General features: G+C 41.4%; 1 protein-coding gene across 1 annotated transcript; it reads left to right on the top strand.

Annotated features, from left to right (window-relative positions):
* Positions 1-3,661: 3,661 nt before the first annotated feature.
* Positions 3,662-6,325, top strand: LOC106582520 (motor neuron and pancreas homeobox protein 1). The gene is made up of 3 exons (XM_014165694.2): positions 3,662-4,537; positions 5,507-5,667; positions 5,926-6,325. Exons 1-3 carry the CDS (start codon positions 4,123-4,125, stop codon positions 6,307-6,309), a joined length of 960 nt encoding a protein of 319 aa, XP_014021169.1. The 5' UTR covers positions 3,662-4,122; the 3' UTR covers positions 6,310-6,325.
* Positions 6,326-18,700: the final 12,375 nt, after the last annotated feature.

Here is an 18,700-nt window from a genome sequence, read left to right as displayed (position 1 = left end):
TCTAGTTTTGATTTAAATTTGATTGAGTTGTCAACTAACTTGAATTCAAAGTGAAATCAACAACAACTGTCACCATATCATTGGATTTAGGTTCAAAAGTTGGGTGAAAAAAAAATACGAAATGACTTTTTACAAATCCAATCAGTTTTCCATGTTGATTCAGCGTATCACATATAGATTATTTTGGTTGAAATGATGTGGAAACAACATTGACTCAACCAGGTTTTTGCCCAGTGGTTGCAAAGTTGCTAATTAGCTCAAATACTAAAGTTGTCCATCATGTGATTCGAACATGAAACGTTTGCATTGCTAGACCGTCGTGTTATACGCTATACACCGCATCCTCTCCGACCATTTAGCTATCTTACTGTTGCTAGTTCATTTGTCCTGGGAGATAAACATTGGGTTGTTATTTTACCTGAAACGCATATGTTCCTTTTTTTAGCTGGATCTTTGTAGAATTTTTACCCATTTTGAGTCAAACAAAATTCCCTACTCCGAAAATTAATCCACAGAGAAAAAAGGGGAAACCTAGTAGGGTCAACATGTTTTTTCTACTTGTACAAACACACACACACACACACACACACACACACACACACACACACACACACACACACACACACACACACAGAGAGAGACACACTGTATTAGACTAAGCAGAGATGATTTGATGATGTTGAAATGTTAGAAGTTGAAATGGTGCTGGAATAGTGGAGGCAGCTCCTGTTTTCTTATTGACTTGCGGTGACTCTCTGTGGTTCTAAATCAGTAGTTGTTTAGTGGTCCGATAATGTCAGAAACAGTAACTTGTTTGACCATGCTGTAGGTCATGCAACTGTCTGTTCCATGGACTCCACTGGACAGAGGTTCCTCTCTGGTTTTGTGATGAAATAAACATGTGGTTGAATTTATTCTGCCACTGTGTCTTCTTATTGTCTCGTCCTTTAGGCCTATATATCACAGTGTCAAGGCATATGAACTAACAGGTTGCAGAGCAAACAACGCAATTATCACAACACATAGGTTGTAATATGTTTTTTTTCCCCCCCTGGCTTGGTTTCCCAGTGAATTTACACACACCCTGCTACTGAACCTCGTTCATTTTTTGTTTCGTTTCCTCTCCTCGTTCCTTCTTCTTTGTCTTCTTCTTCTTCTGTGGATTTCATGTGGTGGTTGGCAACCAACTTTAAGGTGCATTACTGCCACCAACTGGACTGGAGTGTGAACCTCGTTCATCTATCCACGTGGGTATATGGTCATAAAAACCAATGTGTAGATGGTAGATGAGGGACTTAACAGTGCATCAAGAGTCTAAAATAGAACCAAGTTATATTCTAGCGCCTGGCTACGCAGACGGTCTCGTTGACGCACGCGAAGCAGTTTAGATGAAGTGATTGAATAACATGTGTGTGTAAATGTTTTTTTTTTTTTGCAACGCTCGTGTACACAACGCATGCGGTTTGGTCAGCATGTAACACTTCAGCGAATACAGAGTGAATCGAGACGATGTCTTTGGTGTGTTGAATGTTGGTCTGTTTGACTTTAGCACCATGCATTTTCCAGGCCGTTGATATTCTGCTCATCAGCTGTGAACAAATGACTAGGTCTACATAAACTGCTGAGATGGTGTGTGATTAGGAGTAGTGATTAGTGGGAGAGAAAAAAACCTCCTGGACAGTCCGACATTTCCTTTTGGGATATTAGACTTCTTCACCAGGTGATAATGGTTATCATGATACCTGTAATCGCTGATAAGGACCCTGTGTTCTGTCAACTCAACCACAAATAAAGTTTATTGAACAGCAATAAATTGATAAGCTTCATAGGCTTTTATGTATGTTTTGACAATGATGCAAAAACCTAACACAATGTGGAAAAGGGGCAACGGGTGTGTGTGTGTTTGTGCGTGTGTGTGTGAGTTTGTGCGCATGTGTACGTGTGTGTGTGTGTGTGCGTGTGTGTGTGTTTGTGCGCATGTGTATGTGTGTGTGTGTGCGTGTGTGTGTGCGCGCATGTGTACGTGTGTGTGTGTGTGTGTGTGTGTGTGTATGTGTGTGTGCGCGCGTGTGTGTGTGAGTGAGTGTGTGTGTGTGTGCGTGTGCATGTGTGTGTGTGTGTGTGTGCGCACATGTGTACGTGTGTGTGTGTGTGTTTGTGCGCATGTACGTGTGTGTGTGTGTGTGCGTGTGTGTGCGCGCATGTGTACGTGTGTGTGTGTGTGTATGTGAGTGAGTGAGTGAGTGTGTGTATGTGTGTGTGTGTGCATGTGCGTGTGTGTGTGTGTTTGTGCGCATGTGTACGTGTGTGTGCGTGTGTGTGTGTGTGTGTGTGTGTGTGTGTGTTTGTTTGTGTGTGTGTGTGTGTGTGTGTGTACGTGTGTGTGTGAGTGAGTGAGTGAGTTTGTGCGCATTGTGTGTGTGTGCATGTGCGTGTGTGTTTGTGCGCATGTGTACGTGTGTGTGTGGGAGAATTGTGTCTCAATCTCAGTCGGTGAAACTGATACCAAATATTTGTAGTTTGTAGTTTTAGTAGTCTATAATAAATAGATATAATGCAAAATGACCAATTTATTGATAATAATTATATGACCTAAAGGTTTACAGATATGATAACATTTGTATTGGTATTGAACAAACGGTCTATGAGGCCATTTTCACTTTCATTTTTCAAAGGCGTGTATGAATGGTCATGAATAAAACATAAAAATCCTAAATCCTACTGGTGCCTTACCGCACCAAACAAAATCGAACCATTTGATGTAGAAAATCTTTCAGGTTAGTGTATATTCTCCGTATATAGTGCATTTATATTAGGTCTATTGGCTATTACTTCTTCATTTTGTGAATACATTTTTGGCGAAATCAGTTATCTTTTATTTAATTGAGGAGAATTGATCAAATATCCATGGACAGTATTAATGCAGAAATACATAATGGTGGTTCAGAATCGAAACGATAGCGGCTTTTTCTCACGGCTTGCGCTCGTTATATTCCAATTCAGGCTGCTTCCTAGAACTGTTGACCAATTCGAAAATAATCTTCAATCCAAATGTTTATTTGTAGAGTAACCTATATAATACAATGTTGGTCGATTGAAACAACGATACATTTACTACTCAAGTTGTCAGCATTCATTTTCCAAAACGAATAGATTTCTAACCATTTGGTTATTTATAGTGTCAGGTGCTTTGTGTGATTAAAATATATATATATTATATATATATAAAATAACTGTGCGGTTATGATACATTACTTTTTGTCGGGCTATATTATTATTATTTGTTTAGGCTACAAATGTATAGACGTAAAGTTATGTATGTATGTATAGACGTAAAGTTATGTATGTATAGACGTAAAGTTATGTATGTATGTATAGACGTAAAGTTATGTATAGACGTATGTATAGACGTAAAGCCACACCACCCTGCCGACCATTAAGTTTATTTTTCTACACCATTTCCTCCACGCTTTGTGAATTCCACTTGGGGGGGAAGTCTAAACGGGATCCGTGGGACGTCCCAAATCTGATGTCACCCTACTGAAATGAAATGTAATTCAACAGTTATAGTAAGGGTTAAAGTTAGTTAATGATTATTGTTAAAGTACAGGTTAGGGTAGGGGTTAGGGGTTAGGGTACGGACGTCCCAAGGTCTCGGATAGCACTAACCATTCCACGAGCGTCCAAGAAGTACAGTGTGAACGGGACCGTAATTAACTAGTTATAAAGCATTATAACCCGGTGTGTTCGCTGAGATGAGCCAATCAGAGTCTGGGCTGGAGAGCTTCACCAGCAGAGCCGTGTGAGAACATTAGTCAGTTGCAGGTGAAGACGTATTAGCACAGGACAGGACAGGAGGAGAGGGAGGACAGACTGGAAACACCGCCGCAGAAATTAGACTACAACAAAGAAGGATATTATCAAGGAAGTGATAACGTAACGTTTTATTATCATTTATTGAGAAAAAAACTGAAACATTCTGTGTAACAGCAGTTTTAAAACTCTGGACAAGATGTTCTTTCATTTTGCCTAGAACAACTATTTCCGACAAAAACATAACCCAGAACAATTATTCTACTTGCACAATTTGAGTTGGAGAAAAGTTTCAGGAAAGGTCTAACAATGGCGAAATCTAAGAACTTTGGAATCGACGCGCTGTTGGCGCACCGGGACAGCTCCCCGGGACCGTGTTTTGAGGACAGCCGCGTCTCTTACCACCCGTCGGAAACACCATCCCCGCAGAGGACCCACAACGGTATCCACATTCAGACCGGAATGATCCACAAACCGGGTCTACTGAACTTCTCCCAGCCGGGACTCACCCAGCTGTCTCAGGGGGCCATCCATGGAATGTATCCCACCCACATGTACCGCATCGCGGCCCTGGGGGGGCAGCACCCTGCCTTTACCTACCCTGGTTTTGCGCAGCATGCCCAGCAGTACCCAGAGCACCTCCAGGCTGCAGCTATGGCTGGGTTCCCTCTAGAACACTGGATTAGAGCCGGAATGATGCTTCCAAAACTAGGGGACTATGATAGTAAGTAGCCTGGAGGGGTTCCATTTATATTTATTTGAATATAATTAAAATAAGTAACTCTGTCACTGTTCATATTAGAAGTTTATTGTGTAATAAGTAAGTACTTGTAAATAATGTATTACGACAGAATGTTGTCTAACGCTTTAAGCCAAATGTATGTATTGCTGCTGCATTATTTTGGTATAGCTTTTCATTTTAATTAATTGCCCCTTTTAATTAATTATTTGTACTTTTATAATTGAATTAAACAATGTGTGCATTTACTACATTGTGTTATAATGTTAATTAAAATATTCGCTCCGTGTCTTAGATCTTGCTATTAGGAATTATTCAATATTATGAACTTCGTTTTAAATCATTTACAAAATGAAGCAGTCGACAATAAACTATAATTGAATAAATAACATTTTTAATTAATAGGCCATAGCCATGCGAGACATTTAACAATAAAGAAACACCTGGGGGAAATTGGTGCACTTCCATCAATAAAATCCCGGGATCATTTATTGCATTTTCATTAATATAATGGCTCTGAGTTTTATAGCCCTGCTAAAGCAATATCTCGCTGTCCTCACGTCACCTGCAAACTAAAGTCCAACAAAACGTATCATCAGGACAGTGTTTCTGTCTTGGTCGCATCCTCCTCCCTTACAGAACAGCTAAATGAACTTCACATGACCAAGATAATGTCAAAAAAATTACAAATTAAAATTTAAAAAAAACCACATAAGTACACATAACATTTAAAAAATGTAGGCTGGGTTTTAGGCCAGTACATGTAAAATGCTCTGTGACAACTGCTGATGTAAAAAGGGCTTTATAAAATACATTTGATTCATTGAATTGTATTGATATAAAGAAGAATCTGATAACATGTAAAATGAATTATGTCAACATAATATTCAGAATAAAACGTATTATTATTATTAACATGTGATGATAACCTCTCTCTCGTGGTCTCCACTCCAGCCTCTCCTCAGGCTAGTCTGATGGGGAAGTGTCGTAGGCCCAGAACAGCCTTCACCAGTCAGCAGCTACTACACCTGGAGAACCAGTTTAAACTCAACAAATACCTGTCCAGACCTAAACGCTTTGAGGTGGCCACCTCTCTCATGCTCACAGAGACACAGGTAAGCATGACGATCTCTGAACTGATTTTCAATCCTTTTGCGTAATCGTTTGCCATTTTTCATTAGTTTGTGTCAGGGACCATACAAAAATAAATATTCCTTCAAGATTTAGATACATAGTTTAGATCCATCTTCAGTCACATAGAGGTCCTATATATTCAGACTCACTGAAAATGAGCTGCAAGTTGTTTGACTGACATGCTTATCCTCGTGTGACTGTTATGTTCTTTTCTGACCTTGTGTTCTGGTTCCGTTCAGGTGAAGATCTGGTTCCAGAACCGACGTATGAAGTGGAAGCGGAGCCGCAAGGCCAAGGAGCAGGGAGCCCATGTCCAGGGAGAATACGACTGCCCACACAGGGGGAAGAACAGCACCAAGACTAGGTCTGGAGATACCCGGAACTCTGGTACCCTAGAGGATGAGGAGGATCTGGAGGAAGATGAGGAGGATCTGGAAGCAGAAGAGGAAGATGTGTTAAGTGCTAGTACACTAGCAGCTAGAGTGGGTTTAGTGTCTCGCCCCACAAATTCCCTGAGGCACACCGCTACGGATCTCAGCTATAGTTCTCATGGTTCTTACTCAGAAGATGAACTAGAGGACCGTGGACCTGGGCTGGAGAGGAGGGTTGGGGTGGGGTTATGAGGAGAGTGGGACAGGAGAGGAGGGGTGGGGCTGGAGAGGAGGGTGGGGTTATGAGGAGAGTGGGACAGGAGAGGAGGGGTGGAGTTATGAGGAGAGTGGGACAGGAGAGGAGGATTGGGGTGGGACAGGAGAGGAGGGGTGGGGTTATGAGGAGAGTGGGACAGGAGAGGAGGGGTGGGGTTATGAGGAGAGTGGGACAGGAGAGGAGGGGTGGGACAGGAGAGGAGGGGTGGGGTTATGAGGAGAGTGGGACAGGAGGGGTGGGGCTGGAAAGGAGGGGTGGGGTTATGAGGAGAGGGGCTGGAGAGGAGGGGTGGGGTTATGAGGAGAGTGGGACAGGAGAGGAGGGGTGGGGTTATGAGGAGAGGGGCTGGAGAGGAGGGGTGGGGTTATGAGGAGAGTGGGACAGGAGAGGAGGGGTGGGGTTATGAGGAGAGTGGGGCTGGAGAGGAGGGGTGGGACAGGAGAGGAGGGGTGGGGTTATGAGGAGAGTGGGACAGGAAAGGAGGGGTGGGGTTATGAGGAGAGTGGGGCTGGAGAGGAGGGGTGGGGTGGGGCTGGAGAGGGGTGGGGTTATGAGGAGAGTGGGGCTGGAGAGGAGGGGTGGGGTGGGGCTGGAGAGGGGTGGGGTTATGAGGAGAGTGGGGCTGGAGAGGAGGGGTGGGGTGGGGCTGGAGAGGAGGGGTGGGGTTATGAGGAGAGTGGGGCTGGAGGGGTGGGGTGGGGCTGGAGAGGAGGGTGGGGTTATGAGGAGAGGGGCTGGAGAGGAGGGGTGGGACAGGAGAGGAGGGGTGGGACAGGAGAGGAGGGGTGGGACAGGAGAGGAGGGGTGGGACAGGAGAGGAGGGGTGGGGTTATGAGGAGGGTGGGACAGGAGAGGAGGGGTGGGACAGGAGAGGAGGGGTGGGGTTATGAGGAGAGTGGGACAGGAAAGGAGGGGTGGGACAGGAGAGGAGGGGTGGGACAGGAGAGGAGGGGTGGGACAGGAAAGGAGGGGTGGGACAGGAGAGGAGGGGTGGGGTTATGAGGAGAGTGGGATGTTTACTGTTTCCTATTCCCTATATTGTGCCCATAGAACTCTGGTCAAAGGTAGTACACTATATAGGGTGCCATTTGGAATACTATAAAAAAAAAAATGTCTCAACACTCACGAGCAGGTATCATCATCAACAGTCAAGACTAGTGAAGAATGAGAATGTTATCTAAAGTAGGCCACTACTCGGCTCAGCAGTGGCCTGAAGACATTCACTAATAAGTGGTTACAAGTAGTTATTCGTTTTCTGTCCATCGTAATTTACGTTACATTCAACAAGGGGAGCAAAAAGGACTTGATACTAAGTCTACGTTTACACACGCAGCCCAATTCTCATCTTTTTTTACACTAATTGTTCTTTTGACCAATCACATCGAATCTTTTCACATGAGCTGATCTGATTGGCTGCGTATGTGAAAGCAGTCCATTTAAATCCACTAAGCTATTTTGTCGTACATCCGCCCAGTGTTGTCATACTTTGAGTCACATGCTATGTTAGTCCTGAACAGCACTGCAAACTCTATTGTTCTTTTATTTAACTCACAACAAAAACAGATTGTATCCAATTTATTATTTAATAGGCACTTACTATAGTCATTTCTTTTTGTATTTAACCTATGGAGATGGAAAACTTGTTTTTTTTATGAAGTTAAACATGTGCTCTTTATGACAGAATATTAAAATGAGGTGAAATCAAAAGTTAATTTTGACCAAGTTACACTTCTCAAAAGGCACTGAATTGGTGGAATGACCCAAGAGGTGTGAGCTGTGATTGGAGCTAATTGGTCAATCAGGACTTCACTATAGTCATTAAGCTGTGAAGCTGATTGTCCAGAGTTTCTCTGTGGCGACACACACACACACACACTGTCACACTCTTGTCAAAGAGTGAGTGAAATGTCTTCATCAATTTGTACCCATTATCATGTCAATAGGCAAAGAGGGAGAGAGAGAGGGAGGAGGGGAAGTGGAGGGAACTTCTGTAATACCATCTGCACACACACAGACATCACAAACATCTTTCTGCCCACCCCTCCCGAGCAGAGCCGTTTAATTAGACTATTTCGTTCTCCTGAAATAGTGTGTTGACAGACAAAGCCTTCATGTTTATTAAACAGGAACACAGTATATCAGTGTCACGACGTTAGGAGACTGCTGCATAATCTCCTGTTATTTCTCTGTATACATTACAACCCATGGCCTTTCTATGTAACACAATCAAGTGGAGCTTGTTTTCCGTATCAATTAAAAATGCAACTGTTAAAATATTACGTCATACTGAGTGCGTTTGTTTAGGTCTCTTTTAAAAAACTGTAAGTACCTCTATATATTGACAGACAATTATAACTGATGTAGTAGTTTCATACCAGTGTTTCCAGTGATGTCACGGTTGTTGTCGGTGAAGGAGGACCAATACGCAGCAGGTACGTGTATGCTCATCTTGAGAATTTATTAACTTCAAAAAATGAACGTACAAAATCACAAAACAAAAAGAACGAACGAACAACTACAAACAGTCTGGCTAGCATAGGCTCAACACAGAACAATCACCCACAAATCACAAACACAAACACACCCTAATATATGGGACTCTCAATCAAAGGCAGATAGACAACACCTGCCTTCAACTGAGAGTCCCAACCCCAATTAACCAAACATAGACATACACTCACTAGACTCCACATAGAACTACCTAGACATAAACCAAAACCCGGAAATACTAAACCAAACACCCTTTTAACAAACACACCACCCCGAACCACATAAAACAAATACCCTCTGCCACGCCCTGACCAAACTACAAAACAATTAACTTTATATATACTGGCCAGGACGTGACACAGTGTTAGTATTTCAATAGACTGTTCTACTGTTTCCAAGGCTTTGAGAGGCGAGGCGTCAAACACCCTAAACCCTGATTAAAAATATTTTATTACTGATCAAAAAACATAAGCATCATAAAACAAACCATCGCTAATCACAATCGTCAGTATCGGGGAAAACCCCCCCCCTCAAAACAAGACATTTGAAATGTCCTCTTCTTGGGTAAATGTAGTGGGTGCTCATGCTAGGTGTCTTAACTCAAGGTGTTGTTGCTTGGCAACTCACAGTGCACACACCCCCCCCATTATGTGTTTATCCAAAACCTCACCTGTTTAATTTTGGTTGTTGTCCTGGACTCTTTGTTAGTTCCCATTTCTGTATGAGCAACACTTCTTCTGGTTCCTCGCTGGGGAACGTAACAGGGTCTAGTACTCTATGTAGGTAACAAGTTGCCATTGCTCTGGTCGAACGTCGTGCACTACGTAGGGTATAGGGCGCCAACGACGTGCACTACGTAGGGTATAGGGCGCCAACGTCGTGCACTACGTACGGTGCCATTTGGGACACACTTCTGGTGCTCATTCTGCTCCCTCATCACACCTTCTTGGTGGTGATTAAGATGCCCACGGCAACACTGTGATCAGAGGCACTCAACGCTGACCCATAATGCAACAGTGTGATCAGAGACACTCAATGCTGACCCATAATGCAACACTGTGATCAGAGGCACTCAATGCTGACCCATAATGCAACAGTGTGATCAGAGACACTCAATGCTGACCCATAATGCAACACTGTGATCAGAGGCACTCAATGCTGACCCATAATGCAACACTCTATGAAGGAGGGTTTATTACAGTCAACATAAGGGAGGGTTTATTACAGTCAACATGAAGGAGGGTTTATTACAGTCAACAGGAGGGAGGGTTTATTACAGTCAACAGGAGGGAGGGTTTATTACAGTCAACATGAGGGATGGTTTATTACAGTCAACATGAGGGATGGTTTATTACAGTCAACATGAGGGATGGTTTATTACAGTCAACATGAGGGATGGTTTATTACAGTCAACATGAGAGAGGATTTATTACAGTCAACATGAGGGATGGTTTATTACAGTCAACATGAAGGAGGGTTTATTACAGTCAACATGAGGGAGGGTTTATTACAGTCAACATGAAGGAGGGTTTATTACAGTCAACATGAGGGATGGTTTATTACAGTCAACATGAGGGATGGTTTATTACAGTCAACATGAGGGATGGTTTATTACAGTCAACATGAGGGATGGTTTATTACAGTCAACATGAGGGATGGTTTATTACAGTCAACATGAGAGAGGATTTATTACAGTCAACATGAGGGATGGTTTATTACAGTCAACATGAAGGAGGGTTTATTACAGTCAACATGAGGGAGGGTTTATTACAGTCAACATGAAGGAGGGTTTATTACAGTCAACATGGAGGAGGGTTTATTACAGTCAACATGAGGGAGGGTTTATTACAGTCAACATGAAGGAGGGTTTATTACAGTCAACATGAGGGAGGGTTTATTACAGTCAACATGAAGGAGGGTTTATTACAGTCAACATGAAGGAGGGTTTATTACAGTCAACATGAGGGAGGGTTTATTACAGTCAACATGAAGGAGGGTTTATTACAGTCAACATGAAGGAGGGTTTATTACAGTCAACATGAGGGAGGGTTTATTACAGTCATCATGAAGGAGGGTTTATTACAGTCAACATGAGGGAGGGTTTATTACAGTCAACATGAAGGAGGGTTTATTACAGTCAGCATGAAGGATGGTTTATTACAGTCAACATGAAGGAGGGTTTATTACAGTCAACATGAAGGAGGGTTTATTACAGTCAACATGAAGGAGGGTTTATTACAGTCAACATGAAGGAGGGTTTATTACAGTCAACATGAGGGAGGGTTTATTACAGTCAACATGAAGGAGGGTTTATTACAGTCAACATGAGGGAGGGTTTATTACAGTCAACATGAAGGAGGGTTTATTACAGTCAACATGAAGGAGGGTTTATTACAGTCAACATGAAGGAGGGTTTATTACAGTCAACATGAGAGAGGGTTTATTACAGTCAACATGAAGGAGGGTTTATTACAGTCAACATGAAGGAGGGTTTATTACAGTCAACATGAGAGAGGGTTTATTACAGTCAACATGAAGGAGGGTTTATTACAGTCAACATGAGGGAGGGTTTATTACAGTCAACATGAAGGAGGGTTTATTACAGTCAACATGGAGGAGGGTTTATTACAGTCAACATGAAGGAGGGTTTATTACAGTCAACATGAGAGAGGGTTTATTACAGTCAACATGAAGGAGGGTTTATTACAGTCAACATGAGGGAGGGTTTATTACAGTCAACATGAAGGAGGGTTTATTACAGTCAACATGAAGGAGGGTTTATTACAGTCAACATGAAGGAGGGTTTATTACAGTCAACATGAGAGAGGGTTTATTACAGTCAACATGAAGGAGGGTTTATTACAGTCAACATGAGAGAGGGTTTATTACAGTCAACATGAAGGAGGGTTTATTACAGTCAACATGAGGGAGGGTTTATTACAGTCAACATGAAGGAGGGTTTATTACAGTCAACATGAGGGAGGGTTTATTACAGTCAACATGAGGGAGGGTTTATTACAGTCAACATGAGGGAGGGTTTATTACAGTCAAGATGAGGGAGGGTTTATTACAGTCAACATGAGGGAGGGTTTATTACAGTCAACATGAAGGATGGCTTGGAAGGACATACTAGTTTAACAGTTTAATGATGAGATAATCTAAAAAATAAATAAGGTTCCTATGTAATGAATATGGGTCTCAGGGGATAGAGAACGGGTATTGGTTATATGAGGGCATGACTGGGGAAAAATATTTATTAAAGATGAATTATTCCACTGGTTGAAGACAGAGAGAAACAGAAAAATTGTGTGCGTGTGCATGTGTGTGTGTACTGAGGTTTATGGCTGGCCATACCCTACTCCAGGCTGTAGTAAGGGGTGTGTATGTTGGTGAGGCCGTGGAGATTGATTACACACAAAAAAAGACTGTATCATCCTAAAAAAAATTACTTCAACTAGTAAATACAAGTAAATATATTATGTTTTCTCAATTTGTTGAAAACAAATATATGATTCAATTCCAACTGTTATATTTTAATACTTACCAAACCTATATTTCAAGTTGCAACCTATTACTTTAAACACTGAAGTTGAACCTATTTAGTAACATAAATATAAACTAATATTTCATGTAAATACAAAACATTTTTTCATCTTTTTCCAAGTAGATTTTTCCCTTTGGAATTACTTATCCAAATGTCTTCAATTGGATTACAAGCAACAAAATCAATTCCCTGTAAGTCAAGAAATTATGATATTTAAAAAAACATGAAAAAATGACTTAAAATGTATTCTTCACATAAAACCTTCATATTTATTAGCCAGGATTTAATAACGAATTTTTGTTCCCCTCAGCAATGGAAGTTTTAATCAGGCTCTTAAGTAGCACATACACTTATGAAAGTTACATCACAGACTCAATGCTGGCAGTGTTGAAGTTAAACCATCAAAGTGAGGAAAAAAAAAATAGATGAACTGGAATGACATTCACTCTCATGGGTGGCCAAAAAATAACAAGGTTAAAGCCACGCCCCCCCCAATAAGCCACGCCCCAACTCTTTTGATCGGTTGCATGCTGAGTTGCAAATTAGGTTTCATTCAATAAATGTTTTTCTCATTGATCTGTCAAATTCCTTATTGGATTTCAGACAAATTGAATAGAATAGGTTGAATGAACTAAAAGTGTAATTTTTCTGTTTTTCCATCAGTAAAACACACTTCAGATGAACAACAGCGTCGTACCACTTTTTACAGTGTAGGTACAATGTGACTGTGATTCTAGCGAGAGGACTAGAATCATCTCTGCTAATTGTTTTATATGTAGTGAAACAAATGGGGGTGTACTAGCCAATTAGAGTGGAGAAACAGCACAAGGCACCGCTTCTTAAGATGTGTTGCGATTCCATGTGCTTCCTACATCATTAGTATTTCACTTTGCATTAATACATTTATTTATTTATTTATTTAACCAGGCAAGTCAGTTGAGAACAAACCCTAACCCAGGCGACTCTGGGCCAATTGTGCGCCTCCCAATGGGACAACCCAATCACGGCCGGTTGTGATACAGCCTGGAATCGAACCAGGGTGTCTGTAGTGACGCCTACTAGCACTGAGATACAGTGCCTTCGACTGCTGCACCACTCGGGAGCCCCAATATAGGAAAAGTCGCATAGCGCAAACATCCTCCCCTAATATTCATCTTGTGGATGGAGTTGATGAGATTCAATACAACCAGCGATGGAAAGGTAAGGTTTACCAGAGAAGAGTGACCACAGTGTAGGCAACATGTAACAATTAGACTATAGTATGGTAGTAGCATGGTATTACTGGCCTCTAGTGGAATTATTACAATGCTACATCTACCTTAAGTGGATAAAAGCAGCCGGGGGAAAATCCTAAACCCCTCCTGTACCTACCAACGTAATCTCTGTTAATTTTAAATCTTATGTAATTGGTCAGCTGCTCAATTAAATTCTGGGCACATACATGTAAAGAGAAGAGATTAAGAACTGCTAGAACGAAGAGCGAAACCAGAACAAGGTGCTCCACCTTCTCTCTTTGCAAGCTACTGGCCCCTACTGGTCCTACTGGTCCCCTCCCCTTCCGAAATAAAGCCCCACAGTGGAGGTGTCATAATACCCATAAAACCTAGCGGTCAAACAGGGAAATAGTTCCAATTGTTTTTCCACCATTTATTTTTCCCATTGGGGATTTTAGAAACACTTAAAATAAGGGCTGTGTTTCGTGTGGGCTTACGCTGGCGTGACGTTTTGATAACCGTGTAAATCTCTCTCGGACAAGGTGAAGGATTAGCTAAAATTGTTAAGGGTTATTGGAAGAGTTAGCAAACATGCTAGGTAGTTGCAAAGTAGCTAAAATGTAGTTAAGTAGTTGAAAAGTTGCTAATTAACTAAAATACTAAAGTTGTCTGTGACGAGATTGAAACTCACAACCATTGGGTTGCTAGATGTTCGCGTTATACATCCACCCTGACCAACCACAATGCTTTTGTGTTTCCCTTAAAGATGCACTATGCAGAAATCGCTCTGGCATTTCCTGGTTGCGAAAGTTTTAACTAAATTACCCTAGTTTTAATTTGTGTGACATAACAAGCAGTCATTGTGTAGAGAAGCATTGTACAATCTATTTTCCATCACTAAAAATTATCGTATTTTTAGCTGTTTGAAGCTAGTGTACAAAACTGAAAGGAAAAGATGCAAAAACAACATTTAAGCACGGAAAGCATAGAAATAGTGTACATAGAACCGATCTACTGCTTCTTAGACTTGCTTTCAATGAGAATGAAAGATCTATAACACATTTCTATGTGAATTTGGGCTGGTCACCCAAAAAGTTACCTATTGTATCTTTAAGCAACCATCCGTCTTATGTAACCATACCAAATGTAACATATCATACTAAATGGAGTGTCTCGGATTTACGTACACAATAATATGAAATGTTCTGAGACCAAGTTGGGTGTATTTTGTCTAATAGAAGTTTCATGATGCTTAGGTTATGAGTGTACTGCTATACACCGAGTCTAACAAACAATTAGGAACACATTCATAATATTGAGATGCACCCCCTCTCTTTTGCACTCAGAACAGCCTCAATTCGTCAGGGCCATGGACTCTACAAGGTGTCGAAAGCGTTCCACAGAGATACCGGCCCATGTTGACTCCAATGATTCCCACAGTTGTGCCAAGTGTGGCTGGATGTCGTTTGGGTTGTGGACCATTCTTGATACACACGGTAAACTGTTGAACCTGAAAAATCCAGCAGCGTTGCAGTTCTTGACACAAAACGGTGTGCCAGGTACCTACTACCATACCCCGTTCAAAGGCACCAAAAATATTTTGTCTTTGTCCATTCACCCTCTGAATGGCACACATATACAATCCATGTCTCAATTGTCTCAAGAATTAAAAAAATCCTCCTTTAATCTGTCTCTTCCCCTTCATCTACACTGATTGAAGTGGATTTAACAAGTGACATCAATAAGGTGTCATAGCTTTATATCATGGAAAAGAGCAGGTGTTCATAATATTTTGTACACTCAGTGTGACGCACATGCATAGCATCTCACTCGCCATTGATGTCGACACCCCTCATCGAATATTCAAAATATATTCAAATAACGAGATGTATCCCCGCCATCTATGGAGAGGAATAGGCGGGAGCTTGACAGTCCGCCGGCCCCTTTGTGGACTTCGAATCCCATTGTTAGAGTGTTGCATTATGGTGATACAAATTCTCCGATTTGCGCCTACATGTCGACTGCATGAACTTTACAAAAACCATGTGATCAAAGGTCATGAAGTTTTGACTGCAGTCGACTGCACGTTTCTACAGTTGCGCTTCGTCAACTTCGTCGCTTGGATTGTGGGAGGCAGAGGCTCTGTTGAAAATCAATCATTATGGTGTTTTTGTTTGAGCCAATACAAATGTGACAAAAAAAACATGACTGAAACAGGAACCGCCATTCATGTATTCAGTGGATATAAAAATCTATGTGATATTTGAGGCTCTTTCTCGCTAATTGTGCAATCTACACACGTATGATTTCAGTTTGTAAGGGTGTGATATGGTGGTCAACATTATAAAGAAAACTTATATAAACTACAGCAACATGTTGATCTGTATGGAGGACCAAACCTGCCGTAATTAGAAAATAAGTGAATAAATAAATAAATGCACAAATAAATAAATACAGGAATAAATCAATAAATTGACATCTGTAAATAAATATATAAATAATTAACCCCACTTTCTTTTGATTTTATTAGTTTATATTATTTCTTCATTTATTTATTTTTCCGTATTTCTTCCTGATAATGAGGGGATGTTAAGCAAATGCATGTGGGTGGGGTCTAACACACCATTGGTTGATCAATGCCGAAGCAATAATGTGTAGCACATACAGTGAGGGAAAAAAGTATTTCAACCCCTGCTGATTTTGTACGTTTGCCCACTGACAAAGAAATTATCAGTCTATAATTTTAACGGTAGGTTTATTTGAACAGTGAGAGACAATAACAACAAAAAAATCCAGAAAAACGCATGTCAAAAATGTTATAAATTGATTTGCATTTTAATGAGGGAAATAAGTATTAGACGCCCTCTCAATCAGAAAGATTTCTGGCTCCCAGGTGTCTTTTATACAGGTAACGAGCTGAGATAAGGAGCACACTCTTAAAGGGAGTGCTCCTATTCTCAGCTTGTTACCTGTATAAAAGACACCTGTCCACAGAAGCAATCAATCAATCAGATTCCAAACTCTCCACCATGGCCAAGACCAAAGAGCTCTCCAAGGATGTCAGGGACAAGATTGTAGATCTACACAAGGCTGGAATGGGCTACAAGACCATCGCCAAGCAGCTTGGTGAGAAGGTGACAACAGTTGGTGCGATTATTCGCAAATGGAAGAAACACAAAAGAACTGTCAATCTCCCTCGGCCTGGGGTTCCATGCAAGATCTCACCTCGTGGAGTTGCAATGATCATGAGAACGGTGAGGAATCAGCCCAGAACTACACGGGAGGATCTTGTCAATGATCTCAAGGCAGCTGGGACCATAGTCACCAAGAAAACAACTACGCCGTGAAGGACTGAAATCATGCAGCGCCCGCAAGGTCCCCCTGCTCAAGAAAGCACATATACATGCCCGTCTGAAGTGTGCCAATGAACATTTGAATGATTCAGAGGACAACTGGGTGAAAGTGTTGTGGTCAGATGAGACCAAAATGGAGCTCTTTGGCATCAACTCAACTCGCCGTGTTTGGAGGAGGAGGAATGCTGCCTATGACCCCAAGACACCATCCCCACCGTCAAACATGGAGGTGGAAACATTATGCTTTGGGGGTGTTTTTCTGCTGAGGGGACAGGACAACTTCACCGCATACAAAGCTAAGTACACTCTTCAAGGTTGTTTTCTGTGGGTGACACTGAGTAGACTGATACCCCATATCACAACGTGGTCTCAGAGCATTTTGTATTATTCTGTACGTAAATCCAAGACACTCCATTTAGTATGATATGTTACGTTTCGTATGGTATGTATTCATTTGTGGATGTCCATCATCCATTTCGTATGATATGTTACATATTACAATTCGTACAATATGATACGTATTTGCTAAACGCACAGTATGTTACGACTTTGCAAAATGTATGATATGTTAAAATTACAATTTGTTGTGGCTAATGCTAACATTAGCTAGCTCTAGGGGTTAAGGGTTAAGGTTAGGGATAGGGGAAGGGTTAGTTAAAAGCGTTAAGGTTAGGGGAACGATTAGCTAACATGCTAAGTAGTTGCAAAGTAGCAAAAAAGTACATAACATACAAGGTTACTTAAGTTAAGGCACAAACAAAAGGAGGGTTGCTAGATGTTAGCGTTATACGCCCACCCGTCCACCTCGACCAACCACAGCTACATCCCTGTTGATAGCCCCTTGTGTAGGGATAGGCAACAGAAGGCTACCACACTAACTTGTATTCACTCTTGTATTTGTTTTTGCCTTAACTTAAGTAACCTTGTATGTTAAGTAACCATACCAAACGTAACCTATGATACTAATTTGAGTGTCCCGGATTTACAGTTACTATGTTACGTCTAGTCAACGAGACCACATATTATAACAACGTTTTGGTTTGTTTTGGTGTTCTGCAAGGTTTTTTCCCCCCCCTTGCTGTTTGCACAACACATTTTTTCTTGAGTCAAGTCGAAGTTCAGTAGCCGAAGTCTACACCCTTTCATCTGTGATTGGTCAACAGTGTTACTCCTAGTAGGAGTGGGGAAATATGGATGTGATTCTTCAATTAAGTCTTTCTTGTCATTCAACGAGAAACTAGTTTTCAAGCAAAAAAAAAATTCACTTGAGAAATACAGCACCGAACATCCTAGATGTAAAAATTGATCGACTAAGACTTCCTCTGCAGTATTACCAGCTTTTTCCACGTAAAATATTGCCGCTTTTTCTTGTTTTTCAAGCGAATGTCTTTTAATGGAGTATGCGAGGCATACGTTCACTTGGAATAAACCACATCTAGTATGCGGCCACCTTTATGCGATACCACTTCGCTCTGAAGCAGCCAAGTGGATATCGAATGATCTAATTAGCCCCAAACATAAATCCTCCACATTTATGAAGGCTGAGATGAGTTAATAAATCCAAGATTGATAGCAGTATTCAAAAAGCCAGAATACTGGTGCAGTAGGATAATATACTAGGGGCTAATTAGCATTTAGCCAACTGTATTCATTCATAAAGTATCCTTGCCGGTCATTTAAAGCCTTTGCTACAGTAAAACACTCTAATTGCAACATCTAATCAAGTCATGGTGTAGTAGGGTATGAATAAAGAAGAATAAAGCGA

This window comes from Salmo salar, chromosome ssa21 (assembly GCF_905237065.1).
Source record: "Salmo salar chromosome ssa21, Ssal_v3.1, whole genome shotgun sequence".
Taxonomy (NCBI): domain Eukaryota; kingdom Metazoa; phylum Chordata; class Actinopteri; order Salmoniformes; family Salmonidae; genus Salmo; species Salmo salar.
The sequence above is the reverse complement of the archived record's forward strand: the minus strand, read 5'-3'. Positions and strand labels throughout refer to the sequence as shown.

Excerpts from the sequence above, each read along its gene's own strand:
- LOC106582520 (XM_014165694.2), top strand. The coding sequence starts at position 4,123 with ATGGCGAAATCTAAGAACTTTGGAATCGACGCGCTGTTGGCGCACCGG. Across the intron at positions 4,538-5,506 it reads AAAACTAGGGGACTATGATA|CCTCTCCTCAGGCTAGTCTG; the intron begins GTAAGTAGCCTG and ends TCTCCACTCCAG. Across the intron at positions 5,668-5,925 it reads TCATGCTCACAGAGACACAG|GTGAAGATCTGGTTCCAGAA; the intron begins GTAAGCATGACG and ends GGTTCCGTTCAG.